At 46.8% G+C, this 27,270-nt stretch overlaps 2 protein-coding genes and 1 long non-coding RNA gene across 6 annotated transcripts; 1 reads left to right on the forward strand and 2 right to left on the reverse strand.

Moving 5' to 3' along the window:
• Window positions 1-1,871: 1,871 nt before the first annotated feature.
• elovl5 (ELOVL fatty acid elongase 5) lies at window positions 1,872-14,679 on the reverse strand. Of its 4 annotated transcripts, none has more exons than XM_049007304.1 (9): window positions 14,530-14,666; window positions 13,417-13,499; window positions 11,744-11,808; window positions 9,584-9,771; window positions 5,719-5,796; window positions 5,171-5,342; window positions 4,555-4,679; window positions 3,869-4,003; window positions 1,872-3,596 (listed from the first exon to the last, which is right to left on the reverse strand). In XM_049007304.1, the coding sequence occupies exons 3-9, from the start codon at window positions 11,799-11,801 to the stop codon at window positions 3,468-3,470; spliced, it is 885 nt and encodes a 294-aa protein (XP_048863261.1). In that variant the 5' UTR covers window positions 11,802-11,808; window positions 13,417-13,499; window positions 14,530-14,666; the 3' UTR covers window positions 1,872-3,467. The 4 variants fall into 4 exon arrangements, with proteins under 4 accessions (XP_048863261.1, XP_048863263.1, XP_048863262.1 ...); XM_049007306.1 differs by lacking the exon at window positions 14,530-14,666 and adding an exon at window positions 13,751-13,948; XM_049007305.1 differs by lacking the exon at window positions 13,417-13,499 and having other exon boundaries at window positions 14,530-14,679.
• A 35-nt stretch (window positions 14,680-14,714) lies between these two features.
• On the forward strand, window positions 14,715-16,017 carry LOC125738410 (uncharacterized). The gene is made up of 3 exons (XR_007396829.1): window positions 14,715-14,934; window positions 15,363-15,511; window positions 15,959-16,017. It is a non-coding gene; the product is annotated as an uncharacterized LOC125738410 (long non-coding RNA).
• A 2,099-nt stretch (window positions 16,018-18,116) lies between these two features.
• Window positions 18,117-26,739, reverse strand: gclc (glutamate-cysteine ligase, catalytic subunit). The gene is made up of 16 exons (XM_049007303.1): window positions 26,197-26,739; window positions 24,761-24,873; window positions 23,959-24,141; window positions 23,270-23,383; window positions 22,544-22,602; window positions 21,931-22,067; window positions 21,728-21,802; window positions 21,497-21,613; window positions 21,069-21,207; window positions 20,835-20,947; window positions 20,527-20,619; window positions 20,289-20,393; window positions 20,100-20,181; window positions 19,722-19,831; window positions 19,504-19,624; window positions 18,117-19,311 (listed from the first exon to the last, which is right to left on the reverse strand). The coding sequence occupies exons 1-16, from the start codon at window positions 26,344-26,346 to the stop codon at window positions 19,130-19,132; spliced, it is 1,893 nt and encodes a 630-aa protein (XP_048863260.1). The 5' UTR covers window positions 26,347-26,739; the 3' UTR covers window positions 18,117-19,129.
• Between the last annotated feature and the right edge of the window lie 531 nt (window positions 26,740-27,270).

Consider the following 27,270-nt stretch of genomic DNA (forward strand, 5'->3'; position numbering starts at 1 on the left):
ACATTTCTGTGAATGTAACAGCTGCACACATTCACTTGCTTAAAGGGATGTTATAGGTGCGCATACAGATACGTATCAATGCCCCCCCCTCCTACAGAAATGTTTGCTGACCTGCTTTATCCAAATATCAGAGCAGGTTTTCACATTTAACTGATCTACAATTTAAAGTATATTAAAACTAAACTATTAAAGACAGAGGAACCCTTTTATGCCATCATCTAATATACCACTGGCCGACTTATTAGCTACCTTTGCAGTACTGGGTTGAAATTCCTTTTGCCTTAATTCTTTGTGCTATAGATTTATCATGGTGTTTGAAACATTCCTCAAAGACTTTGGCTCATGTTGACATGATACCATCACACAGTTGCTGCAGATGTCTCAGCTGCACCTTCATGATGTGAATCTCCCGTTACGCCACATCCCATAGGAGCTCTGCTGGATCGAGATCAGGTGACTGGGGAGGCCTTTTAAGTACAGTGAAGTCACTGTCAAGAAACCAGTCTGAGGTGACATGAGCTTTGGCACTGTTGGAAGTAGCCATTAGAAGCTGGGTACACTGTGGTCATAAAGGGAGGGACACGGTCAGCGACAATGCTCAGATAGGCTGTGGCATTTACACGATGCTCAATTGGCACTAAGGGGCCCGTAGTGTGCCAAGAAAATATCCCCCTCACCATGACACCAGCAGCAGCAGCCTAAATTGTTGATACAAGGCAGGATGGATCCATGCTTTAATGCATTTTATGCCGAATTCTGACCATATCACCTGAATGTGGCAGCAGAAATTGAGACCCATCTGACCAGGCAACGTTTTTCCAGTCTTCTGTTGTCCAGTTCTGGTGACCCGGTGCCCCCTGCAGCCTCGGTTTCCTGTTCTTAGCTGGCAGGAGCGGCACAAGGTTTTCTGCTGCTGTAATGCATCTGAAACTTGTTGGTTTTACTTGTTGTGCATTCAGAGATGTTCCTCTGGTTATTTGAGTTACTATTGTCTTTCTATCTGCTTGAACCAGTCTGGCCATTCTTCTCTGACCTCTGCCATCAACAAGGCATTTCTGCCCAGAGAATCGCTGCTTACTGGGTGTTTCTTTCTTTCAGCCCACTCTGTAAACCCTTGAGATGGTTGTGTGTGAAAATCCCAGTAGATCAGCAGTTTCTGAAATACTCAGACCAGCCCAGCTGGCACTAAGAACTTTGCCACATTCAAAGTCACTTAAATTACTTTTTGTTCCCCATGCTGGTATTTGATATGAAGATTAACTCCTGACTTGTATCTGTATGATGTTATACATTGTGCTGCTGATATATGATTGGCTGATTAGATATTTGCTTCAGTGATCAGCTGAACAGGTATACCCAATAACAGGGAAGGAGAGTGAATGTAAAGCAGCAGTGATGTAGGCCTGTTTTAATGATGAAAAAACAGCAGTGAGGTAGGCCTGTTTTGGAGATGAAAAACAGCAGTGCGATAGACCTGTTTTAATGAAAAAAACAGCAGTGATGTAGGCCTGTTTTGAAGACGAAAAAAACAGCAGTGAGGTAGGCCTGTTTTGAAGATGAAAAAAACAGCAGTGCGATAGACCTGTTTTAATGATGAAAAAACAGCAGTGATGTAGGCCTGTTTTGAAGACAAAAAAAACAGCAGTGAGGTAGGCCTGTTTTAATGATGAAAAAAACAGCAGTGAGGTAGGCCTGTTTTAATGATGAAAATATTGAGTAAGACATGGCTTTATGAAAACACCAGATTTTGGTGTCATATTACCAACAGAAAATACCCTGGGGTAACTTATGATACGACAATTAATGTGGAGAGCTTGTTATAAACATTGTATAATTGCAGACGCACACAAAGGCAACAGAGGTTAGGGAGGTACAGTCATCAAGTGTTTATTGAAAAATCCCAGTGTGGGTTCCGTGGTCACCCTTCACGCTTAATGTCATAGGGAATATCTACGGTCCACAGTCACGGTGTGCAGCTGGCATATAACCACCAAACGAAGGGAAAATGAAACGCTAAAAGTGACACATGGCGTCTCTAAGCAACAAGTAACAGCAGTCAGGTGATACAGCTATTAGTGATGTGCATGAATAAAATGACGTCGCGTGTGCATTCATAGTGAGTGTAGTTAGTACAGAAAATCAGCCACCTCGCCTTGAGCTTCTATCCTATTCTATTCCTTTTCCTTTAATGAAGTTACATTGACAAGTATACAAATTAGCACTTAAGTTCATTTGTATTTCTATGTTAAGCATTTGTAGAGCAATCTAAATATGCAACTTATTTTTGCAGGACTTTCTATGGTCAGTCTGTGGTCCTCATTAATAAATCTTACATCCTCTATTGTTTTGCAAAATATACATATTTTAATTTGGAATATTCTGGTCATCGCACATGTTTTTACAAATACGATTTACTCCCTTTGTTGAATTTGATTTTTCTATCCAGCCTAACCTTCCATTACGGGGATATTATAAATAAATATCAAGGTCAGACCAGGTAATATTGCATTTTTCTAAAATTTGTTTAAAGTTGCATGTATCACATTAACATCAGTTTGCTCAAGTTTATCACTGGTTAAAGTCACTATTTTGGCAAATTGTGTTTAGCAAAAAAACAAATTATTTTAATAAAACTAATTTTATACTACAAATAAAATTTAAAATCCTGACACCTAAGAAAGCATGTCACCTTCCTGAATGTCACTTCAACATTTTCATTCCATCTTTTGGAACATTCATAAAGAATCAATTCTTGTTAAGTCAATAAGTAATAAATTAAGTCAATGAATCAAAATCTGCCTTTTTTTGGTAGCCTGTACAATAACAGGAGGTAAGGTGTTACTGACGTCGGGTGGTGACTGGTTTGCTGGGAAAAGGTGATCCTGTCAGGATGCTTTAGACAATACAATTGCTTCTCAGACCCACGAGCAGTAGCACAGGCGACAGTGAGATGCGTGGTCCTTAGCGTAAGAAACCAGGTTTGGTGGAATCATTACTGTGCATCATTTAAGAAAACGCTACTTCCATTTATTGAAAAGTTACGTTTTCAGCAGATGTGTTCAGTCTGAGATAAGTAAAGCTCATCCAGTGGATAGGACATGGTGTGCTGGTGCATGTTAAATACGATTCTGTTTGTGTGGTTTTGCACTCGTACATACGAGCGTGACCGGCTAAATAATGCATAGTGAGACCACGATGAAAGCACGCACTCCGCCCTACCACAGATATTCCAAATTAAAGTCTGACGGACTGTCATTTTCTTTGTTCTTAAGTTTGTTCTCTCTTAAACGCAATGAGCATAAATTCAATATGAATAATAAAAATGGTTGTTACGTGCACAACTTCTATAGGATGCTCACGCTAACGTTAGAATGGCTGTCGCTCTTTGTCTAGTGTGATGCGATATGCTCTTCTAGCTGGTTTCTAGCTGAACGCGCCGGTATGTGCTGATGAGTGAGCCTGGGCCCTCAGTCCGCTCGCGGTTTCCTGTGCCTCATGCTGTCCGGCGACATCACCCCGTTCGAGTGCTCGTTCACGGGGGACGCCGTGCCGTTCTCATGCTCTTTTCTTTGAGAAGGATCCCGCTTCTTGTAGGTCTGGGAAAAAAACAGAGATGTTGTATTTTGTATCATTTTTTTAATGTCATTTTTCTTTTTTTTTCCCTGTGTACCGTCTAAGTGTTTGGTCAACAAAACTACATTACCCATGGGGCAATGGTTGTTACACAAGCCATGTTCATATAAATCTTGTTCATTTCAATTTTCCTCCTTCTGCAGTAATGGCTGATCAGACACATGCAAAGTATTAAAACAGCAACACAGAATAAGAGTGCGCACATGTAAAACATACGAATTGCTTAAGAGTTTACCTTTACATAAAAGTTCGTGAAAAGGATAATGAGAGTGACCATGTAGGATATCTGGAAGTAGAGCCACCCCATGGGGAAACCGCAGGGCCAAACCACGGCACAAGTCGTCTGAATGACAGTCAGAACAAACTGGATCTGTAATGGAAACAGGAAGGCATCCAATCTCACACCTTATCACTTCATACTTTAGGTTTAATGCTCCTAAAAATATTATCAGCCTGGATCCCTCCCTCTACACTGACAAGGTAGCAGCATAATGATGTATGTGGAGAGTGCTTTGGTAAATAAGTGAGCATCACCTGTCCTAAACAGGTGAATCTGACGGAGCAGGTGGCCGCACTGAGCCCCTGAAAATGGCTGCATCTGCGTATTGTGAGGAGCGCGTGCAGCACTGAGCGACCTTGAGCAAAGGCGGCTCGTTTATCATCCGCTTTGACATTAAGCACCGGAGCTCGGAGGCATCGCGCTGAAGTGCTGCTTCATTTCAAGCAGCCTTTGTGTAACTAACAGGGCAGAAAATCATCCATGTGCTTCAATTGGGTTTAGAACCAGCCAGCTGCTCTGAAACTGTCCTCCTGAAACACCTCTGGCTGTGATTTCCCTCCTTAAATGTCACACACAGACACATGAATAGACTCACGGCCTTTAAGTACACCAGGCCACGCCCCCCCCCCTCCTGCACTCACGAGCTGCCCCTGCGTGATGTACTTCTTCCACCACAGGTAGGGCCGCATGGCGGGAATGGCAGACAGGCCGTAGTAGGAGTACATCAGCACGTGGATGAAGCTGTTCAGACAGGCGCCGAAGTACGCTGCACAGCCAAACACATCACTGTCATCTTTAGCCCCGATGCCAGTTAATCCCGACATGGTGATTCGGCACCAGTACACGTGTTTCTAGCTTAAAGTGATGCCCTAAACCCCTTAAGTGTACAGCTAACGACACAGCAGCATCTAACGATATACGGAAACTATTACAATGGATATAGGGGGAAGATCACATTGAATAGGACACTATTAACTTCATACAGGACACAGGGTCGGTCATCAAATTAGGTTACAGGGAGCTACTTAGGGTGCCATCTTCTGAGGGGGAGTCGACTTGGTAATTTCACTTTGTGTCAGACAGGGGGCGGCAGCGGTAAAGCTCAGCTAGGGTATCACACCACATTGGCTTTGACTGGCATTGTGGGCAACGGGGCATAAGCAGTGGAATCAGTGTTTCTGGAATGGGGACTTTCAGCCATACTGTCCATCCCTGGCTACTGCGCAGGACGATGAGGTCAGACAGCGTTTTACTCACAGTGTCCACAAGGCACCCAGTTCATGACAAACCACCAGATGTTGAGCATCGTCGCATGGTGGAAGACGTGCAGGAATGTGATCTGGTGGTTGTTCTTCCTCAGGATGAAGAAGAATGTGTCCATGAATTCAATCAGCTTGGAGAAATAGTACCACCATAGAACATTGATGATCTGCAGCGACAAACGGGGAAGATCATGGGGCTCAGAGACTTTGCAGGAGAATGCAGTGCGTTTCTGCAGTGCCCCGCAGTCCCTGAAAAACAGCAGCATGTCGCAATGTGTACACCTGCACGCTGCGCCCCTGCGATTTTAATACACATTCACCGCCACTCCCAGGAAATGCATGCAGCGAAGAAACGCCCCCTTTGGTCTGACTACGCAGTGACCTTGATGGCAGTGTCAAGACACACTGCCAGCGAGATCCGAGCATCTCTGCTCGATCATGACAAAAAAGAGCGGTGAAATCGTCCATAAGGACCCAGTGACGGCCTCCCTGCCTCCGCACGCCCCTGAGACCCACCCCTGCGCGTCGGACACCCTGTCATACCTTGTCGTCGGCACTCCCACCACTGCGAGTGTCCTGGCAGAAGAAGCTGTACCCACCCTGCCGGACACCTGTGACAAGCTGCACGAAGAAGCCACTGGTTAGGCAGTGTACATGTGTCCAGTGGGTACATCCCTGCACACAGCCGTACACCCTTCATCACACATACACACGCGCGTTATTTACGTGTCTGGGGGGGTCACAAGCGGCTCTGCAAAGACACCGACTCGATGGGGGAATTACCTTAAATGAGTCTATTGACACTCTTGTGGTTTCACAGGGTGACAGGAACAGGGTGACATTTTTACAGCCCCTGATATGACACTGACTCCATTAAGGACATTAAATACATTTAAAAGCACGAGCACTGAAACTACGGACATTGAAGCCGCACCATTAGATGTGATCAATTACGCTACTGCCGAGAACACCAGTGATTCTGTGAGTGGCTCGGAGACTATCACAAATGGGAAGACCTGTGTGTGAGGGTGTTCATGGTTCTTTTGGATTTAAGCGTCAGGGAGAGGGGGCACGGGGAAGAGCTGAGTGCCATCAGACTCGCCGCTCCGCATGCAGGCTCAGGGCGCGTTCCCCTGCTAGCTCACCAGCGATCTGCGCGGCCCTTCAACAAACACGCCACTTATCGCACAACAATCCAGGCTTGTGGTCGCTCTTTGTTCATTGTCTCACAGCTGTGTGTTTCATGGACCAAGTGCTGCATCTCAGTGGAGGCCTTGTTCATATTTCCTTCAGATGTCCACGGAAGGGGGTCTGGCCCTTCTCAGTCTGTAAACCGGCCAGCCGTAAGTCACCCTGCGTGACACGCCACGGCCAATCTGCGGGCGATTCTGTGAACCCCTCCAAGGTCACATCACCTAAATGCTTCAGTTTTTTTATTCAGAACTTTAATTCCTTGGAGTTCCCAGAAATCCACCAGCGGGAGGTACAAACGGCAGCAGCAGACAAAGGGCTCTGCGTGACCTAAAGATTTCCTGGACTGCTGACCTCCTCGCTCCACATTCTTCCTGGATTATTACTCAACTAAGGAAGGGAGGGACAACTTCTGCAGCTGTTTCTGAGTCAGTGCGAAAGCAATTCCTCCCAGGAGGAAACACCAGTGACAGAGATCCTCTTCCGGAGACCATGAGCATCACAGTAACTAATATTCCAGACTATCTACTTCTGAGAACATGAATAGAGCTGAACGTTTTTGGAAGCTTTAATGCCGGATTTATTGCGATTAAACTTTGATCACACACCGGCTGTAGCCCTGTAGGTACCTGAACCGACAGCCGTGTCCGTCTCCGCTAGGCGTTCTCCCTCTTGCAAAGCCTTTCATCATGCCTGCTCCTACAATCAGGGGACCACATGACCTCTCCAGCTTTGCCCTGAGTCGTGACGGATGATTCTGGTCCAGCCCAATGTCCTTGAAAGGGTTCCACTCACTAAGGTACGCCAGCTAAAATGCACTACCACTGCTGAGAAGCTCTGCTTAAATACCAGAGATAAAGACGCACAATATCACCCACTCGAATGATGAATGACGCATTCAATCCCTGGCCCTGCCCTGCCATAGCCCAGGCCTCTGCCTTCTCAGCAGCTATGAATTATGGGATATGCTACATGAATATTCACATTTCAGTGGCCATTCTGGAACATTAGGTTAAGGAATATCTAGACAGTTAATAGTCTGATGCAAGAAGACGAGAGTGTGGCATGACGTCACTGCTCCACGCATAACGGCACATTCCCTGCAGTGCCCATGGGAACGAAGGAGCCACTGCGTCCTGCTGTCTGTACTGCACTTCACCTTGCCTCATGGGCTGATAAAATATACTCTGATATGTTGATTCAATATTAGTCTCCACGTACTCTTACCCTTGTTACAATACAATACTGGCCCTAAATTACCAGAGACTCTTCAGTGCTCGTTATGTATGTAATTATGCATTAATTATTACTACGTAAATGTCAAATAGGCAGTGCCTGGTCTCAGCACTTTAATTAGCCCTTTGTGTGAAGATGGTCTTCCAGGAAAGCTGTGTCCTTCACCTGCTCTGGAATCCGACCTGCAGACAGCACCTTCGATCGATATCGGGCGACAGGATCAAGCGGACTTCCGCGGAGGCTATTCAGAAAGCCACGACGCAATGCGGAATGAAGACAAGGTGTGTGTGTATGCTTGTCCTACCTGGACAGGGAAAGACATAACCTTTAAGAGGTGTGCCACAGCAGTCTGTTAATGTGCGTGCTGCTGCTGTGTGTGCGAGCCAGCAGGGATGGGGGGGGGGGGGGGGGGGGCGGCGCCTAAGGGCAGAAGCTGTCAGCACAGGCGCCACGAGACGTCAGCTGACGTAGCACTGATTTCGCTGATGGGCTTTCCAGACCGTGAACTGCTGGGGTGGGCGGGGAGCACACAGGATGTATATCCACCGGAAGCCGTGGGACATGTGCTTTTGGAGGGGTTGTTTCTGAGATATTCCAGCAGCCTAATGAATGAACTTCTACATCTGATTACCTGTACAAATTCCTAGATCTGTACAGAGAAGGGGTCTGAGGAAGTGCTCAGCACTGGAACAGTAATCATATAAACTGGAACATTCCAGAGTTTGCAGTGACAGGGAACTAGTGAAGGTGATTTAATCAGCCTTCATACTCACGAGGCTGTCGGACTTTTATACAAATATTCATTTGCATTAATGTTACGTCTACGTTAGATAAATCTTAAGGTCACAGAGTTCTGGGGCAACCAAAGTGAATGACTTGTTCAGTGGACTGTAACACTAACTGCAGGACAGTTTTGGATCAGTTGGGCACCACTGTAAAACAAACAGAGAAACATAACCTGGATCCATCTTGGCAAACAGCAGCTACCGACAAGAGCTTCTTCTGAATACAGAGACACAGAGAGAGAGAGAGAGAGAGAGACACAGAGAGACACAGAGAGACACAAACACAGAGAGACACAGAGAGACACAAACACAGAGAGACACAGAGAGACACAAACACAGAGACACAGAGAGACACAGAGAGAGAGAGAGAGAGAGAGAGAGAGAGAGACACACAGAGAGACACAAACACAGAGAGAGACATACAGAGAGACACAGACACAGAGACACAGAGAGACAGAGAGAGAGAGACACACAGAGAGACACAGAGACAGAGACAGAGAGAGAGAGACACAGAGAGACACAAACACAGAGACATACAGAGAGACACAGACACAGAGAGACACAGAGAGAGAGAGACAGAGAGAGAGAGAGACACAGAGAGACTCAAACACAGAGACATACAGAGAGACACAAACACAGAGAGACACAGAGAGAGACACAGAGAGAGAGAGACACAGAGAGACAGAGAGAGAGAGAGAGACAGAGACAGAGAGACACAGAGAGACACGGAGAGAGAGAGACACAGAGAGACAGAGACACACAGAGAGACAGAGAGAGAGAGACACACAGAGAGACACAGAGACAGAGAGAGACGCAGACACAGAGAGACACACTCATACGTCCTCATATCAACTGTGGGAACGTCTCTCCTGTTTAGCATGTCTGTGTTAATCGCCAGCATTAGCAGCAGACAACCCTTATGCTTCTGCACCAGCAGCTCACTGGTGATAAAGATGGCGACCTTTGCCTGTGTCCCGTATCGACGGGAATCATACCCAGATGACAGGCCTCTGAGCCTTGGGCCTTACCCACAGTCATGCACACGCCCTCAATCTCTGCGTCCGACCGAGTGCCGGCTCCTGACTGTGACCTTGGACCAGCCTATCCATCTGTCAGCTCGTAATATAATCTCCAGACAAACCCTCACCCACAGCCGGACTGCCCTCGGCGTGACCACCCAGACGGGCCCCTCCCACCTCGTAGAACATGTAGAAGGACAGCAGGGTGAGGCCCAGGTTGTAGGCCACCATCACCCCACGGTAGGACAGTGGCTGCCGGTTCTTCATGTATCTCGGGCCGGTCCATACGATGAGAAGGTACAGAAGTGTCAGCGAGAAGGTGGGGAGGTAGTGGTCCAGAAGTAACCATCCTCGAACCCGTGTATCTGTAAAGAGGTGTGAGGAGAATTAGCTGACCACAGTGGGCATGAACACAATACAGCAACAGGACACACATTCACCGGGGGACACGATGGAGGACATGGCACACCATGTTCCGAGGCAAACACCCAGAGGAACTCAGCATGAAATCCACACACACCATGAGATCCACCAAAAGGCTACAGACGGCTGGGTTGTACACACCAACTGCGCAGTGTGCTGCCTTAGAACGCTCAGCGCAGTGCTTACACTGCTTACAGTGTCAGAGAACATAGAGTGTGCTGCCTTAGAGGGCTCAGTGCGGCGCTTACACTGCATACAGTGTCAGAGAGCACAGAATGTGCTGCCTTAGAGCGCTCAGCATGGGGCTTACACTGCTTACAGTGTCAGAGAACATACAGTGTGCTGCCTTAGAGTGTTCAGCATGGCGCTTACACTGCTTACAGTGTCAGAGAACATACAGTGTGCTGCCTTAGAGCACTCGGCGTGGTGCTTACACTGCTTACAGTGTCGGAGAACATACAGTGTGCTGCCTTAGAGCGCTCAGCGTGGGGCTTACACTGCTTACAGTGTCAGAGAACATACAGTGTGCTGCCTTAGAGCGCTCAGCGTGGGGCTTACACTGCTTACAGTGTCAGAGAACATACAGTGTGCTGCCTTAGAGCGCTCAGCATGGCGCTTACACTGCTTACAGTGTCGGACAACATACAGTGTGCTGCCTTAGAGCACTCAGCGTGGGGCTTACACTGCTTACAGTGTCAGAGAACATACAGTGTGCTGCCTTAGAGCGCTCAGCATGGCGCTTACACTGCTTACAGTGTCGGACAACATACAGTGTGCTGCCTTAGAGCACTCAGCGTGGGGCTTACACTGCTTACAGTGTCAGAGAACATACAGTGTGCTGCCTTAGAGCGTTCAGCATGGCGCTTACACTGCTTACAGTGTCAGAGAACATACAGTGTGCTGCCTTAGAGCGCTCAGCGCGGCGCTTACACTGCTTACAGTGTCAGAGAACATACAATGTGCTGCCATAGAGTGCTCAGCATGGCGCTTACACTGCTTACAGTGTCAGAGAACAAACAGTGTGCAGCCTTTAGAACGCTCAGCGTGGAGCTTACACTGCTTACAGTGTCAGAGAACATACAGTGTGCTGCCTTAGAGCGCTCAGCATGGCGCTTACACTGCTTACAGTGTCAGAGAACAAACAGTGTGCAGCCTTTAGAACGCTCAGCGTGGGGCTTACACTGCTTACAGTGTCAGAGAACATACAGTGTGCTGCCTTAGAGCGCTCAGCGTGACGCTTACACTGCTTACAGTGTCGGAGAACATACAGTGTGCTGCCATAGAGTGCTCAGCATGGCGCTTACACTGCTTACAGTGTCAGAGAACAAACAGTGTGCAGCCTTTAGAACGCTCAGCGTGGGGCTTACACTGCTTACAGTGTCAGAGAACATACAGTGTGCTGCCTTAGAGTGCTCAGCATGGCGCTTACACTGCTTACAGTGTCAGAGAACAAACAGTGTGCAGCCTTAGAACGCTCAGCGTGGGACTTACACTGCTTACAGTGTCAGAGAACATAGACGCAGAGAGCTGGTCATCAACGGAACTGCCAGTCCTGCCTGATGACAGTGGTTAGTAGTTAAATAGCACTAAGATCTAACAGTAGGACCATCAAAGAGCTGTGGAGTCTCTCTGCTCCTCTAAACATCTTCCCCTGCTGCAGTTTGACAGTCTCCTTCAGATTCACAAAGAACTGAAATCAGATTCAGTGTTTCCAAGACAACTAAATTGCTGAACAAAACAGATTTTATAACAGTGTAAAAGGCACCACACCTAGCAAAAGCCTTCAAATGAATCTTTACGGGACAATTATGTCACTGTTGGCTTCAGCTGGAGTTTCATTCTTTGCGCTCAATTTAAATCACATGATGTTCTGCATGTGCCATAGTTCAGGCTGACCTTCTCCTGGTGACTTACCTCTGGGACCCATCCATGAATCAATGTACAAGTTTAGCTTGTGGTTAAACACCTCCATTTCCAAGCTGGTGGAAAAAAAGAACTTCCATTAGAGGTTTCTAAGAACAAGACCTCTTTCAAAAAACTCACCCCAATCAATAATAAACCCCAAACTAGAGGGGGCTACAGCCTCAGCGCAAAGCTGATATCAGCTTTCAAGGAGGTAGAAACAGGAACAAGAAATGAACTAGATAAAAATAAGCGAATCCCTGGCAGACATTTTAAGATTTGTTAAAATATTGGAGAACTCTTTGTTGTGCAGTGATTGTTTACAAATTCCAGTAAGAGAGAATCTAGCAGAAGCACTACAGTTCTGGACCAGATTAGATGGGCCTGGACTCTGAAGAAGTCACTATTAGCTAAGTAAAGCATATCGTTATAAAATGAGGCAGAAGATATAACCAGATAAGCTGAGCCCCTGCCCACTGATCCAGACTCTCAGTGCACCCAGTGTCCTAAAAACTCGCACTAAAAGATGTCACGATTTCGTAATTCACAGCCAGGGCAGACAGTTCCCATTAAACCGCATGCCGGTTACTAATTTACACCAGAAAGCAGTCCAGCAGCGTTAGCATACACCCACTGAAAGGAAAAGGTGAAAAAAAGGAAAGATATAAGATATTGCCCTCAAATGATAATAAACAGCATTTTTAACAGGGGGCGGGGTGTGCTGATCGTTCTCTCCAGGCACCAGCCTGCCCCATGCTGCCGTCCGCGTGACAGATGGCCTTGCTGGGTCCCCTGGACGTGGGAGCAGGGGGACCGCTGCGACACCGGAGTCACACACGACACATGCCAGACGGCCGCCCGGCCACCTTAACAAACAGCTTAAAATATTACCTATATTACCGTAGCATTTCTTCTGCTGATGTATTTAATTACTGTCTCGTGATGTACTGACTAATACTGATAACACATTGCGATCTGCACAAAAGCACAAAAATAACCAAGAAAGCGACCCCAGCGACATTTCACTGCAGATGCAACATCTGATAATGAACAGTGCTGTACAAATGTAATGTACTATTAATTACAGGAGCGAGTGGCTGTAGTACGCGGCGTCTGGGAGCATTAAGACGGCGCTGCTGTACGACTAAAGTGATATACAGCCTTGTCCTTCACTTTCGCTTTTAACACATCCAGTCCCAAGTAAACTAATACAACTTCACGGCGTTTACAAAATGGCACACGCGTTTTAATGCTGTACAAAATCAGTACTTTCTTTGTGAGGCTGCCCAACTTTTATACAAATACCGAGTCGCACTAATATGTCATCAGATAAGTCTGGGGGTTTAAAGTAAATGACATATCAAGGCTGACTTCAGCTACTGACCCGTTATTTACTGCGCTGACAGTGTATTCACACACCATCTTTCTAAATGACAGCAAATATTAAAGAAGACTCTTTTTGTCGTCTAAGTAATGCAGTAGGCAGGGCAGCAGACCGGCATGGCATCTGACTATGCGACTGTAACACAGTCTTGGCTTATCGATGCCACCATTTGGCATCTATGATTAAAGGTTGAAAAGCATAAAGAGCAACTCCACTAAACCAGAAGAACAAATGCCTGGCCTTTACACGGTTCATAATAAGCAGAGTTCGTACAAAACTCCATCCCTTTTGCACAACTGACCTTGTTTTCTGTGCAAGTTTCCCCTTTACCGTTGCGATATCTCTCTGTTTCTAGTGCCGGACTTCTGCTTGGACATCCGTTCACTTCAGAGGAAAAGTACAGCGATCAGGGAACAATAAGGCCAATAATGTGCCTGTCAGCAGCACTGCCTTAAACGCAGAAGCTTTAGTGGGAACGATGAGACACACACCACAAAGCAGCCCCACTGAAGAGACCCATCCGTACGCAGCACTGATGCGGCCAGCAAAGCGGGAGCCGCCGCTAACTGGCTAGCAGGTCCCCTCCTATGGGGACTCAACATTTCAGTAGCATTTAACATAAAATTCACATATACCTTAAAAACTCTGGGAAATCTTAGAGAAAACGAGTGCGGAGGGCGGAGAGCCGCCTCGGCGTCCGTTTCCCGAGCTTTTCCTTGGGAAGGCGAGCTGTCGCCCCTTCACTCCGGCTTTACCCTGTGATGATGCCGCTCCAGCGGGGAAATGAGCCGCGGAAAGCGGCCGCCGCTATTAAACATGTCAGCCCTGGCACTGCGCCCTGGAGCAGCGCACCCACCCACCCACAGATACCTCATTTAATCCTGTATTTCTCAGCTTTTCTGCAAAGAGACGCGATGCCAAAAGCCCCAGAGCTGCGAGGCTGAGCCCGAGAGCCGTTTTTATGGGCGCATTTCGCGACGCCTCAGTAACTTACATCTTCTTGCATGTTTGTGTATGTCTAAGTTCAGGTACTCATAATATACACTCATAAATACATATAGATATATAGAGACATACATGTATACATGATAAATACGTAGACATGTTCCTGGCTCTCCTTTTGAAACTTCTGCTATTGTATCTATGTGCTTCTAATATCTATTTAACTTAACATCAGTTTGCTCCCTCGCCAGCTACTATTTAGTTTAAAAACAGTTAGACATAGCGGATTACCCGCATGTTCCCTATAGCCTGCGCCTTTGTAAGATGACAGTAAAAGTTTTATCCCAGGCTTAGATCTCACGTCCCAGCCCCCATAGTCCTACAGCTACATTTTCCGTTCATCATTTTACATTTAAAGCCAAGGTTGCACATTTAGCGGTTTTCTATTTCGACTGCAATCGTTACAAAGTACCTTTGCGATGCCGCTGAACTTCACCCTCGCCGGCTTGGATCTGATGTCAGGCGTTACACTGTAGGCTGACCCCCCTGCCGCCTGATCGCACTGTGTCACCCCATTGATGGGGCGTGTGCACAGACCAATCACGGCGCCGCGCCTCGTTGCCGGTGCTGGGCGTGGACGCGCAGCCCTGGGGCGTCCAGCCCGAGTCGGTGCTGTTCTCTGTCACCTTCGCTGCAATTAAACGCCGGTTAATGTGCGACGCGACAAATATCAGCTCTGGATTTTGGGCTTTCTGATGTACGAACCCTAGTGTTTACTGTACATGAATAGGCCGATGTATGGGAAACACTGTAATATTAAAAATGCATACAAAGTAGCGAATTAAGTGTGGATCTACTATCAACCGCTTTAGAGAATGTGAGATGCTTTATTTGGTGATGTTCTGTTTGGGGGCATGGGATCGGAGAAATGGAAATTCTCCTTTAGACGACATCAAACCACCTTTAAGCAGCTTCACTGCCAGTTTTTGCTGTGTTTTCCTTCTGGCTTGGCGGTAGTGGAGCATCAGAGCTGCTGAGTCACACCGGACCTTTTTACCTTAGCCCTGCACTTGCTGCTGTATGGAGCTGGCTGTGCTTGCAAAGCAATTGATTGCAAATTTGCTACGAAATGCACCGTGAAAAGTGGCACTTAACGAGTCCTGTTAAGCGGCGATGTTGTAAATTTACCCTAATGTTCAGCCAAACCGTTAGCTGTCTGCTTGAATGTACTAATGAACAAGTTAAAATGACAGTAGCTTAGAGAACCAAGAATAGCACTAATGTCTGTGTGTTTGACGTCTCCAGGTCCCGCAGGACTATAAGCATTACCGGGGAAGTTTGGGTCACACAGCCTTCCGGAGCCTCTCTGCCGTCTGCTGGGCTGCCGGCTTCGCTCAGCTGCATCGCAGGCGTGAGATTTTCCATCCGAAACAAGTCTGCGCACGCACTTGCATGTATGAAACAGTTTATTTTCCTTGTAAATAGTATGTAGGATTTGCAAACTACCCCAACGCTTTTGGTGTAGCTAATATTAGGTTTCTGAGGTGAACGTGACATGACAGCACGAGAAAACCCGGCTCTGTCACCGTAACGTGCCTGTTATTCATGGCTGAGAAACACAGACACATTGTGCTTTCAGGGGAAAAGCTGTTTGCCTTGAAAGTAGTTTCCGAATCAAGCAGGTGCCGCCTGCCTTAAAAGCAGGTGTGTCTATAAGTTACGTTAAACCGTCTCCTCATTCGCCCATGTGGGGTAGAGTCAAGACCCAAAAGCAGGGGTGTGAAGTTAAACTTTTTTCAGAATGTCTTCATTCCTTATTAAGTTTAAAACTGGTGTGCTTTTACTTGCACTGGAAAGGTATGCAGTGCTGCAAGATTCCTGTTACTTGGCTGTATTTCCAGCGAGTTCGCTGCTTCCTAACTGCGGGCTCCAGTTAGATGGCTCTGCTCCAGCCTGCATCCTGCACCCTAAATGTTAAGTGAAAGCCGTCCTTTAAAGCTGGCCACGGTTTGTACGACCAACTCGACCACTGTGTGAGCTTAAAAAGTAAAAGCACCATAATCCTCCTGTTGAATCTAACGTGAGTTACGTTCTGACTGACCACCAGCATTAGCCAACAAAGAGAGAGAGAGGTAAGGAGCAGATAACCAACAGAAATGGGATCCCAGAGAAAACCCTCCCTTACCCTGTGGAGGAAAAATTGGACATTGGTAGGCTGGGGGGGGGTGTCTGTTATGTCTTAGGCCTTAGGAAAGAAGAGATTGTTTTGAGTACCTTGTGTCCAACCAAATATTTCCGTGATTCAATGTCAAATAATCAATATCTAAATTCATATCTCAAGTAGGAGCCCAGCAGTCAAAACATGCTCAGGTAAATTTAGTAAGATGGGTGTATTTTACCTTGCTGACAAAGTGAACCAATAGACGGGGAGGACGGTGTTCGTTATATGCTTGAGTTTAGTTTGTTGGTGTTTTGTGGCCAATCAGGACTAAGAAGTAATTATAGGGAATTTGGAGTTATGGTTTATCGACTGGGTGCTCCAGTGTTCTGTCCAGTTGAGCATCTTTTTTATCGAGTTATTCTACCATAGTGCGAATCGATAGCCGTAACCCCCAGAAAACCCTCACCCTAACCCTAACCCCCAGAAAACCCTCACCCTAACCCTAACCCCAAAACTGTGGAGCTGCACATGCGCAGAAAGGCTCTATAGGTAGCTCAACTCGTCAGAACACCAGGTTTACGATTCAAGATGTATGCAAAGCAGGCAGAGAAGCACATGCTGCAGCCTGGCCAGGGCTGGGGAGGTCTGCATGTTACATGGACGTGATGTGACGTCCACGGCTGTAGATTGATTATTGATTAGAATGGTGAGACAGAAAGGGTTTTTGAAAAAGACTCATATTGCTGAGGAATGACCCTATTCTAGGCATTTTCCCTTCAGGGTTAAGAGGGAAGGAAGGTTTTTCAGTCAAAACCTTTAAGGTGATGGTACAGTGTTAACATGACAACGATATTTAGGGGCGTAATGGGACCATAATTAACAGATCATTTGAAGGTACCAGTGTTAGTTGTTCTTTAGTTTTTCCAACATCCCTTGTGTATAATTTTGGCAAAGTAGTTTTCTTCATTATGTTTAGTTTACATTTTACTTGCATTTCTTAGAATATTAGAGGGTCTTCGGGACAATAAAAGGAAATCAATGTTTTGTAAAAATGAAGGCAAATTTCACATTCAAGACACTACTGGGTAGATGAAAAGTTTTGGACGATTCCACGAGGCCTACTGGTGGAGCAATTCTGCTTTTCACCTTTCCTGGGAAAATTATAGATGCAAGACATGACATGCGGGACTACTGAGTAAATTACTGAGCACGAGCTGAGTTGTGCAATATCAATATTGACATCGTATATTACACACGCAGTTTTCACGCTGCATGGACAAAGACAGTCAGCTGGGCTGAGATTAGATGTGGCCAGTATCTAAGTTCTTACACAGTATGTTCTTCAAAACATCGTTATTTTGCAATGCAGTATTTTGAGATTGTCACTATGACTTGTCAAACAGGAAGACATTTGCCCAGTGGAGAACAAAGAAAATTAAGCGGTTTTAATGATTGTGCCTTTTGAAGTTTATCTAATTTTTGTAAAACAAAAATCTAAAGTTCACTGCTGATATTTTTGCTTGAGCTTTGAATGCCGTCTCTGATCCAATCATAGTCATTTTTATCTGTTTTTTTTGCATTTACAGATGGTGTGGAGCGTTTGACAAATTTAACAAAAAGTGAGGATGAATAAAGCAAACAAGACCCAGTTATAGACACAAAACGACGTAAAAGCAAGGGATGAGCTGGCATAAATATTCACAACCTTAACTTACTTGGACATCATTGGTAGATAGTGATTCAAAATTATAGCCAAAAGAACCCAACCGTTTGCTTCATAAATATTACAATATTGCAGAAAATTCACACCACAGTATTTTAACTTCTCAATATCATGCAGCCATAGTGCATAAACACAAAGAACATTCAGAAAATGTAAAAACGGAATGGCAGTCATGTTAAAGGTAGAATATAATCTGTGAACACTGGTCTTTATTATGAGCATCAGACGGATCCAGCACTACATACCACAAAAATACCTGCGTTCATAACAATCTGTGGCTTTGTTATAAATCTGCTTAAGTGAATGTTTAAAAATAGATGACATATCAGACTCTATGAACTGAATGTAAATGTACTCTCCAGCTCCCTCTAGTGGAAGAAAAAGGTAAGTCACATTCTTAACTTGGAATAGGCTTTGACCCCACGGTGACCCGGCTCTCCAAACCAGTTACACGAATTAGATGGATGGACAGATGGATGCTCGTCAAATTCACAGACATCAAATTATGGCAGGTCAGCTTTCCATTCCATGTTTATCAGAAACAAAAATATAAAAGGAAACCTGCTTGAGTAAAGGACAAGATTCATATCAGAATATAAAAGCTGAACTTTGCTAGTTAGAAATCCTGCTAATCGTTATTTAGGAGATGTGTATTAAGGGGAAAATTTCTAAAATGCACAGTAAGCACCTTGGAGATTATGTATATTTAAAAAACAAAAACCTTTACTCCCTTCAAAATGGCGAATGATTAGTTTTCAAAAACGTACCATTACGATGCTAATTAAAAAGGTTTTGATGTTAGCAGGAAGGCAAAACATGACAGCAAACACTTCCTAAGGATACTGGAGTATCATTCAAAAGAAAACATAAAACAGAAATTCAGAGTTAGATACGGCTTATAATGGGCATGACATCTTCCACTCTACAAGTACAGTATTTACAGTAAACTCCTGTTAGACCATACGAGGAGCCCGTCGCGAGCGTGGAGTCTTCACAGAGAAAGATATGTACAGCTAAGGTCCAGCATACTTGCCCTTCCATTAGGGTGGGGTTCTTCCCCCACCAAGTTAATCAGATTGGACCGCTGTCTGCTAACTGTTCAGCTGAAGGTTTGGTCATTTTGTGCAGAGAGAGAGATATGAACAGTGAAAAACATCTGGGAATTTCGTTAAAGCCTCAGAATGGCCTTTATTTTCCACGGTTCACTGGCTCCCCTAGGAGGTCAGGGCAGTGCTCATGTCCACTGGCAATGTGGTCACACTTCTGGAGGAGGTCATAGTTGATTTTGTCAGTGATCACGCTGTCCTGCTTGTACTGCGGGTGCTGAGAGACGAAATCCCGCATCCATTTTGCCATAGTCATCAGCTGACCTGCGTGGAATACAGGACACTTAGCTATAGCTGGGGGGGGGGGGGCTTCCTGTGACAAGGGCATCCCAGATTGCACCACTGCCAAGCTCCAGTATGAAATCCACCCCCATTTTAATTTATGCCATTGGTGCTCCTGAACACACAAGTTGTAAAGCAGAAAGTCCGAGTGTCACTTCAAAGAATCCCACCAACCTGAGGCTCGTTTCTTGATCAGCTTCAGATAATTCAGAATGGTGCAGCGTGTGTCTACATCCACCTCCATGTTCTCCAGGTAGCAGTTGAGGATGGGAATTAGTCCTTGGAAGACACCCTCCTAAAAACAGAGGAATTGGAACACTTTGGCTAGTCAGCAGCCAGAATGGGGCTGGGATGGGGGGGGGGGGGGGGGGGGGGGGTGACAGGATACTGACCTTCCCATTGATGATCTCATCGATTGTCATGAGGGTGTATTCCTCATGGTCATCGGTGTTCTCCAGGCCATTCGGGGTGGCTGGTGCTCCATCGACTACAGCATTGCAGCCTGGGGGGGGGGGGGGGGGGGGAGCTTATGTAAAAGCATAGTTTACACTCATCTTTTAAAGTGACATGCACTTAAACAGTCAATATGCAGCTCGATTATGTAAACGGACCAAATATGTTTGAGTTACTAAGTGCTTCAGCCACGCAGGTTTTATGTTACACTACCTCCTGTCCAGGATGCTGGACCATCACCAGGTTCTCATTGATGCAAGAGCAACCTTGAACTACAGATTCTATTCTAAACGATAATTCACTCCCATCGGACTCGCCTTTAAAAATATCCTTCCGGAAGTAAAACTTCCCATCCAGCACAGCATTCCGTTTCTGGGCGACCTTCATGTTCTCGTCCACCTGAGGTGGGACCAAGCAGAGCGACCATGTGACAGGAAACACAAGCTAAGCGCCCGACCGTCACAGCGGGGTTTCCCTGAGCTCATGTTAGCACATGTCATTCCTACCTTCGACAAGGGGATCAGGAAGTTCATTTTGTAAGACAGGATGACCCTGGTCAGTAGCACAATGAAAACAACATAGGCGGCATTCTCGAAGTCAGTCAGCTGGACCTGGGCAGGAGAAAAACATGAGAAGTCAAAAAAATTAAGAAAAGAACCTCCACCCAACCCGGCCAGCAGCTTCACTGGGTCGTCACGGTGACTGCTGCACACCAGCAGTGCGGACACCCTGGGCTGATCTTACCTCCATGGGGCGGAATTCCACTCTCCATCCAATATCGGAGTTTGGGGGGGGTGGTTTGAACCTCATAGTCTGCCAGTTGGTCGACTGGATATTCTATAAAAATAAGAGAGAGTGTCTGTCAAAAAGATGTCACAGTGTTTAATTGTGCGATAGGCCTGGAATAACCCCGAAGCCAATTATTAACCTCAGACAGGTGAACGTCAGATCAGCTGGCTTAAACATGCTTAATGTCTAACTTCTGTAGTTTGCAAACAGTTCTTTTTCCACAGGATCTGAAGGCCTGACTAAGGCAGCAAACAGGCACAGACCTCAAAGTGATCCGACTCATTGTCGTCATCCAGGTTAATCTTCTCCTTGAATATGGAGAGTGGGTCTCGGATGAAGAGGTGTGCAATGTGCTGAGCAAGAAGTTTGTCGATACCTGACAGGGGGGGGGGTTCCATTTACCAAGATTTAAAATCCACAAGTGTTCAACTTGGAAGCAGAACACAGGATAAACACAAAAGCTCAGGAAAGGCACAAGAAATCTTTTAGCTCATTACCTGCATCCAGAAGCAGTTTGTAGATCTCCTCGTCTATCGTTAACTCTATGTCATTGTATTTCTCGCCACAGCTGGAAAGGTAGCTGTCAATCGAATCGTATCGTGACTTAAAGATCCGGAATTTGCTGTTTTTCAGTGGCTGCAAGGAAGACAATAAATACTAAACCAGAAACTTCCCCATCTTCCATATCATCCTCAGGATCTCAGGACAGGAATGTTCATGCCCCTGTCAGACACACAGACTTCACACACTGAGACATGACTGAGACATGACTGAGACATGACTGAGACATGACTGAGACATGACTGAGACATGACTGAGACATGACTGAGACATGACTGAGACATGACTGAGACATGACTGAGACATGACTGAGACATGACTGAGACATGACAGACAGCGGCTGTGTTGGACCACCAGAGCTTACCTCCAGGCCCCTTTCCTCACGCGTTCGGTCATCCACAGAAGCGGAGATCACACCCCAGCGGCAGTCGATGTCCGACACGAAGCCTCTGTAGAACGGAGAGGCGGCACTCAAGGCCATCTGAAAAGAGGGGAACCTTCAGCTTGTAGTGGATGGAGGCCTCCATGAAGACATACAGGTGCCAGAATGCTCCCCAACCACACAAACCATCAGAAGTTAGAGAACTGTCCTCACCACTATGGGGCACATGGTGGCGAGCTGGTCGTACAGGTATCTCGCCTCACTTATGCTACAGGCCTGGAATGTCACCTGCAAGCAAACTTAAGTGTTAGGCGTACCCTCTGCCCACCCCCCCACCCCCATGCTGATCATCTGGTCCCTTGTTACAAATGTAACGTCTCATCAGAGCCGTGTAGCGTCGCCCGCGGTGGACGTACCTGCAGACAGCAGTTACCCATCCCGAAGCCCATGGCGTCCATGTAGATGTGGTCAGGAAGAGCTGCCTGTACTGCCTCGCCGTCATCCTCAGGAAAGGCCTCCACGAACGGAGACGGCGTGTTCTTGTCCTTAAAAACTAAAAAGACAGCAACATTCAGAATCCAGTCACACTTCCCAGAGTCACCGTGGGAACATGTAGACATTAAAAAGGTGCATGTACTGGGCCGCAACAATCTCATCCCATATAAACAATAATCTGAGGGGAAAACTCAAGCCGAGTTCAAAGAAAGGCGGATTTAAAAGGCGCGATGACTTTGGCAAGCATTCAGTCGCTGGCTTATTGCTGCAGAGTCTGCAGCTTTGCCAGCTCTTACCTTTGGACTGTTACATTGTTTTAGAATCTACAGTGTTCCCGTTTACTGTAGATAAGACTCAGAGCGAGTGATACGCAACTGGAGTCCTTCCCCTGTGCATTTTTCCAACATAACATTTAAAAATAAATAAGGATGCAGGCAGGACTAGAGCCCAGCGCCGAGGCGCGGCCGGACGCTCACTGCACCCCGAGGCGCGGCCGGACGCTCACTGCACCCCGAGGCGCGGCCGGACGCTCACTGGGCACGTTGATGGTCACTTTCTCCCCCCGTCTGTGGCGGATGTTTCTGGTCAGGGTGCTGGGAAGTAAACAGAACATCATTTGATTTTCAAAGCGTCTCCATGCAAACACACAAAAATGCAAATTGTGCTGGTGGCTTTTGAAGAATAAAACAGGTTTAAATGTCACAAATGCTGTCTGGAGCAGCACAGGAGAAGGCCGTGAGACACCTCTTAAGGAAACACAGTAAAAAGTAAAGTTAACAGTCCAGAGTAACGGCCTGCAGCACTGTCCCCCAGCCCAACAGCCAGCCTTTTGCAGGTTGGTTTCCTACCCACGGCTTTTGTTTACACGTCTACGCATGAGTAAAACCGGTTTTGCTCGCTCATGAGCGACAGTGAAGTTTCCGATGATTCCGGCAGCCTCCGCGATGCTGCTCATAGTCTCCTCTGACCTCAGGACTGACTGACTCATCTTTCCATAGCTGCCGCTGTGTGTTACGTAGCCATGTGGGCAAGTGAGGCCAACTGGAAAACACAGCATAGCACTTGACCTTTCTTTTGGGAACAGTTTTTACCCTCCTATGACTGGACAACCAACAGGGAGACTGTACTGGTTTGTGATTAATGTCACAGAGTCAGAGAGATCCCCGCAGCCTGGAGAATGCCGGAACACCCCCTCCTCAGCCAAGATGGTGCTCGCGCCAACTCCAAGCTGGGTTTTTAAGCTAACGAATCTCCCCCTACCTGAATCTCGGGTGTCTGTTAATTGCTTCATCAGGGAAAAACAGAGATTTGGAGACTCCCTCTTCCACCGGTGTGGGTCTATATTCTGGCGAGGTGAAACCAGGACAGCCCAGTCTGAAAGGTCCAACACAGACATACATTCAGGCGGAGACCTTGCAGCTCCCCCACAGGGCCTCGATCTCAGAGCATCTTCAGAAACCCCTTTCCTTTATCACCAGCCCGAATAGAGACTGCACAAAGCTGTTCAACATAAAGTTAGAAGTGTCAGGGTTACGGGGTCAAATTCAGCCCCAGGGGCCCCAGTGTTTGTCTCTATTGTCCTCTGGTGCATGACAGTAAAGCAGAAACACAGAATCTTGTTTTCCTAGGCAACGTGACAGGGAGGGGGAGCGTGAAAGGGTGCTTGTTTGTGTAGAAGCCACTCTCCACTGGCAGTAACTCCACCCTAAAGTGACCTTAAGGCTACTTAAAACCAGAAATCAACTGAGACAGCCACCATGGACGAACCTCAGTTTTCAGAACTAGTTTATCGAGCTAATGAGACACTCGACAGTATCCAGTTGAAGTTTGAGGCCTTTCCTGTCCTCTTGAGGCCTCTGGGAGCCCTCTGATCTTACATCTTCTCCTCCATCAGCATGAGCCGAAGCAAACAACTGCCATGGAAGCAAAGGAAGGGAGCGAGCTTTCACCTGGGGAAGGAGGTGATGGTGCACAGCGTCTCGCTCTCCCGCAGCACAGAGGATGCCTCCTGCCGCCTCTTGCTCATGTTCTTCTCCACGGTGTTAAACTCAGACATGGTCCCACCATACGGCTGCCCTGGCGTTCCTTCAATCATGTAGCTTCCATATTCTGGCCTCCAGAGCGTGGGATGGCTGTGTCACATGGGAGAGAAAACAGTACAGGGGCAGTTAAGTGCCAGTGACCAGGGCAACGATCGTTTGGTAAACAAATGAAAGTCGGAGGTGAAAGCCGTGATACTGCAGACAGGTGGTCAGACACCCTCACTGCACTCGCACAAGAAAACCAGCCCTTATACCCGTGTTGGAATCGCGGGCCTGGAAAAGAAATGGGTCAGTGCCCAACCTGAAAACACAAACCTATTCACCTACCACCTGTCTGCCAAAGACTGTGAAAACCCAGTTACAGAAAGAAGTGGACTTTCTATGAACTCCAGGAAATACAGCAGAAAACCATGAACCACATGTGCAGCTCGTCAGCCTGGCCAGAGCGGAGACACAGCACAACCCATTTGCTAACAGAGAGTCACTCAAGGTCAGAGGAAGATACACGCCAAGGATGCAGCCAGACTGGGCTGAAGCCAACAGGGAGCCATTACAAGTCAGGCATTTTCAAGCAAGAACAACTGTAGCCTGAAAGCTACCACCCAGGCCAGTCCACACTTCCGGAGGAACTCAAACAAGAAGCTAAGGCATGAGGAACTCCATCAGACCCCCCCCCCCCCCGTGACCTGCCTCCAAGGGCCGCACTTACTTTGGGTTGCTCTTCTCTCCCTTGCCCTGGAGTGTTTCCAGAACTTCTCCTCCATTCAGCACGAGTCGGACTTTTTCCTGTTCTTCATCCATTGTCACGAGCATGTATTCCACCTCGAAGGAAAATGTTTAAAATATGGTTCTAAAAATAATTTAAACATATTAAAAGACAAAGTGACACCACCCATAAGAAATACTGAAATGGTGGCATCTATTTCATTCATAATGAAAACAGCATTAAGACGACCCGAACCCGCTCCCCGCGAGACATGCTGATAATCGGTGTCACCACATGCAAACTGCAAAACATTTTAGGGCTTTCAGTCTGTGTCCCTGAAAAGTATTTAACTTAGCTGATAAAAGTGCGTGGTGATGAGTCCAAATGCCGTCTGGTATCTCTTTACACAAAAGCTGCGATATCATCCAAAACCATTTCCAGCACCTGAGGCGGTTTAAATTCTTTAGATAAACAAATCCGGTTTCTTACATCAGATGCGTTGACAGTTATGAGACAGAAGTTAGACAAGAAGTTTTACAGTAAAGCAAATGAAGATTTTCACTGCTCGTTATGCGAGATCTAAGCAGAACAGCTGGAACTGAAGAAAATAGTCAGAAATAACAAATTTTGGGAACATAAACAGTATTAACATTCTGGCACACCTACACCACACAGGCCAGAATACCCGCAAAGAGGTCGCGCAGAACTTAACGTGAAGTGTGTAAACTTAACCCTCCAATGCACTGTCTGAGTCACGGATTAAGCTAAAGCAACGGCATTCCTGACATCCATTAGGACGGCGGGGAGCCGGTAAGTGCCCATAGGAGGAAGAAAAATTAGGTTTGAGAGGTTTCGCTTTACTTTTGCGTTACTATTAAGCACTGTACCGTGTCCGTTTAAAGTACGGCATAGAATTAATGGACTAACAACACTAATACTTCATATGCATTTATTTTAAACTGCAGTGTCCATTCATCACTACAGACTGTAAGCGAGACAGCAACTGAACGGGAAGTGCGCACATAGACATTGATATAATACATAAAACCCGTCCGTCAAGAAACCTGGCAAAGCAAGTAATGTTGCTTGATTTTGTTGAAACACACTAATGCTAGAACTGGGATACGAAGCATACCAGTGCAGTTATCAATGGAAACGCAAAGGTTCTGCCAGCTCATTTTGTCTTCTCCTGTCATACGCATCTTTGCTCCATCAGCTTGCCTCAGGGGCTCCGGGTCACTTTAACAAAAAGGGGGCATTTTAGCGGTATCCAAAGCGCCGCGGAAATGACACGCCGTCCATGTGCCTGAATGCGCATCTCCTCTCGGGCCAGAAGGGCATCGCAGCGCTCCAGAAACAGTAAATTAGCGCTGTAACAAGCTGGAGCAAAGAGAGCGCAAAAAGGCACGTGTCACGCCGGGGGGGGGGGGGGTCCTCACCTCGTCTCCCCATTTGAGAACGTCCTTCTGCCGATCCTTCACCTTGTTATAGATGTTTAGAAACTGGATGATGCCGTGCTGCCGAATGTGGTCGGCGTAGCGCCGGGTCTCCTCCCAGCCCAGCGGGGAACCCTGTGACAGCAGACCCATGGCGCGGATGCACTGCGGCCGGCGACTGCGCTTCTCCCTTCACCGTCCAGGGGCTTCAGACAGCGCCGCCTACTGTGATCCGACACTTGCGTTTAATAAAAAGCAGGCAGTAGTCCAGCGCTCCCCGGCCGGATAGATGTAACCGCGATCCCACCGGCTTTATCAGAAAAGCCGAGGCCTATCGGCATCAGTGATAAAAGCACAGAGCCCAGCACTTCGCCCTCCCCGTCGACACAACCCCGAGCTACGGCGGAGCAGTGGAATAGGAGTCGATAAGGGACGCTCTGAAACGACTCAGTAGCCCGCGTAACCCCAGCTTAACCCGCACAAACGCGCCTCCTCCGGAAACCGCCGCACTGAATCACGCGGCCTCCCGGATTCGCACTAAGAGGCCGGCGCGATCACGTGACGCCGTCGGGGTGACGTCATAAAATGACTCAGCAAAATCCGTTCTCTTAAGGGGGCGGGGGCGGGGGCGGGGGCAGTCTTTGTATATCCGTGCGTGGCAAGCCGAGTGTTACTGCTCTGATGTGTATTTTAAGTATTCCCTTTCTAACCGCAAGCAGTGTACAGACCTTTATTGTAAAGACCTAGATGTTACACAGTTAAAAGGCACTCGTTTATCGCACGTTCGAAGTTAATGAATATAAGTTATTTATTGAACAAATGGTTAATTCGGTGGGTGAATAGATACAATCTAACCTGTCACATAAATAGGTCTAATAAAATAACCTGTTTTCCTTTTAACGTCCATCCATCCATTTCCAAACCGCTTATCCTACTGGGTCGCGGGGAGCAGTGTAATCATTTTTTTATAATAATTTTTTGCAATAATGTTTTTTTTCTTCAGAAATGAGAAAACGATGAGCTGCACACCCGCATTGTCAGGCTCCCCAGCCGCGCCGGTCTCACTTTTCTTCTTTC

The sequence above is a fragment of the Brienomyrus brachyistius genome, chromosome 3, assembly GCF_023856365.1.
Source record: "Brienomyrus brachyistius isolate T26 chromosome 3, BBRACH_0.4, whole genome shotgun sequence".
NCBI classification, from domain to species: domain Eukaryota; kingdom Metazoa; phylum Chordata; class Actinopteri; order Osteoglossiformes; family Mormyridae; genus Brienomyrus; species Brienomyrus brachyistius.

Excerpts from the sequence above, each read along its gene's own strand:
- elovl5 (XM_049007305.1), bottom strand. The coding sequence starts at position 11,801 with ATGGAGGTGTTTAACCACAAGCTAAACTTGTACATTGATTCATGGATG. Across the intron at positions 4,680-5,170 it reads CTGGGTGCCTTGTGGACACT|CGTACTTCGGCGCCTGTCTG; the intron begins GTGAGTAAAACG and ends TTGGCTGTGCAG. Across the intron at positions 4,004-4,554 it reads ACATCACGCAGGGGCAGCTC|ATCCAGTTTGTTCTGACTGT; the intron begins GTGAGTGCAGGA and ends TTTCCATTACAG.
- gclc (XM_049007303.1), bottom strand. The coding sequence starts at position 26,346 with ATGGGTCTGCTGTCACAGGGTTCCCCGCTGGGCTGGGAGGAGACCCGG. Across the intron at positions 22,068-22,543 it reads AGTGACCATCAACGTGCCCA|TTTTTAAGGACAAGAACACG; the intron begins GTGAGCGTCCGG and ends CTGTCTTTTTAG. Across the intron at positions 20,620-20,834 it reads ATGAGTCGGATCACTTTGAG|AATATCCAGTCGACCAACTG; the intron begins GTCTGTGCCTGT and ends TTATTTTTATAG.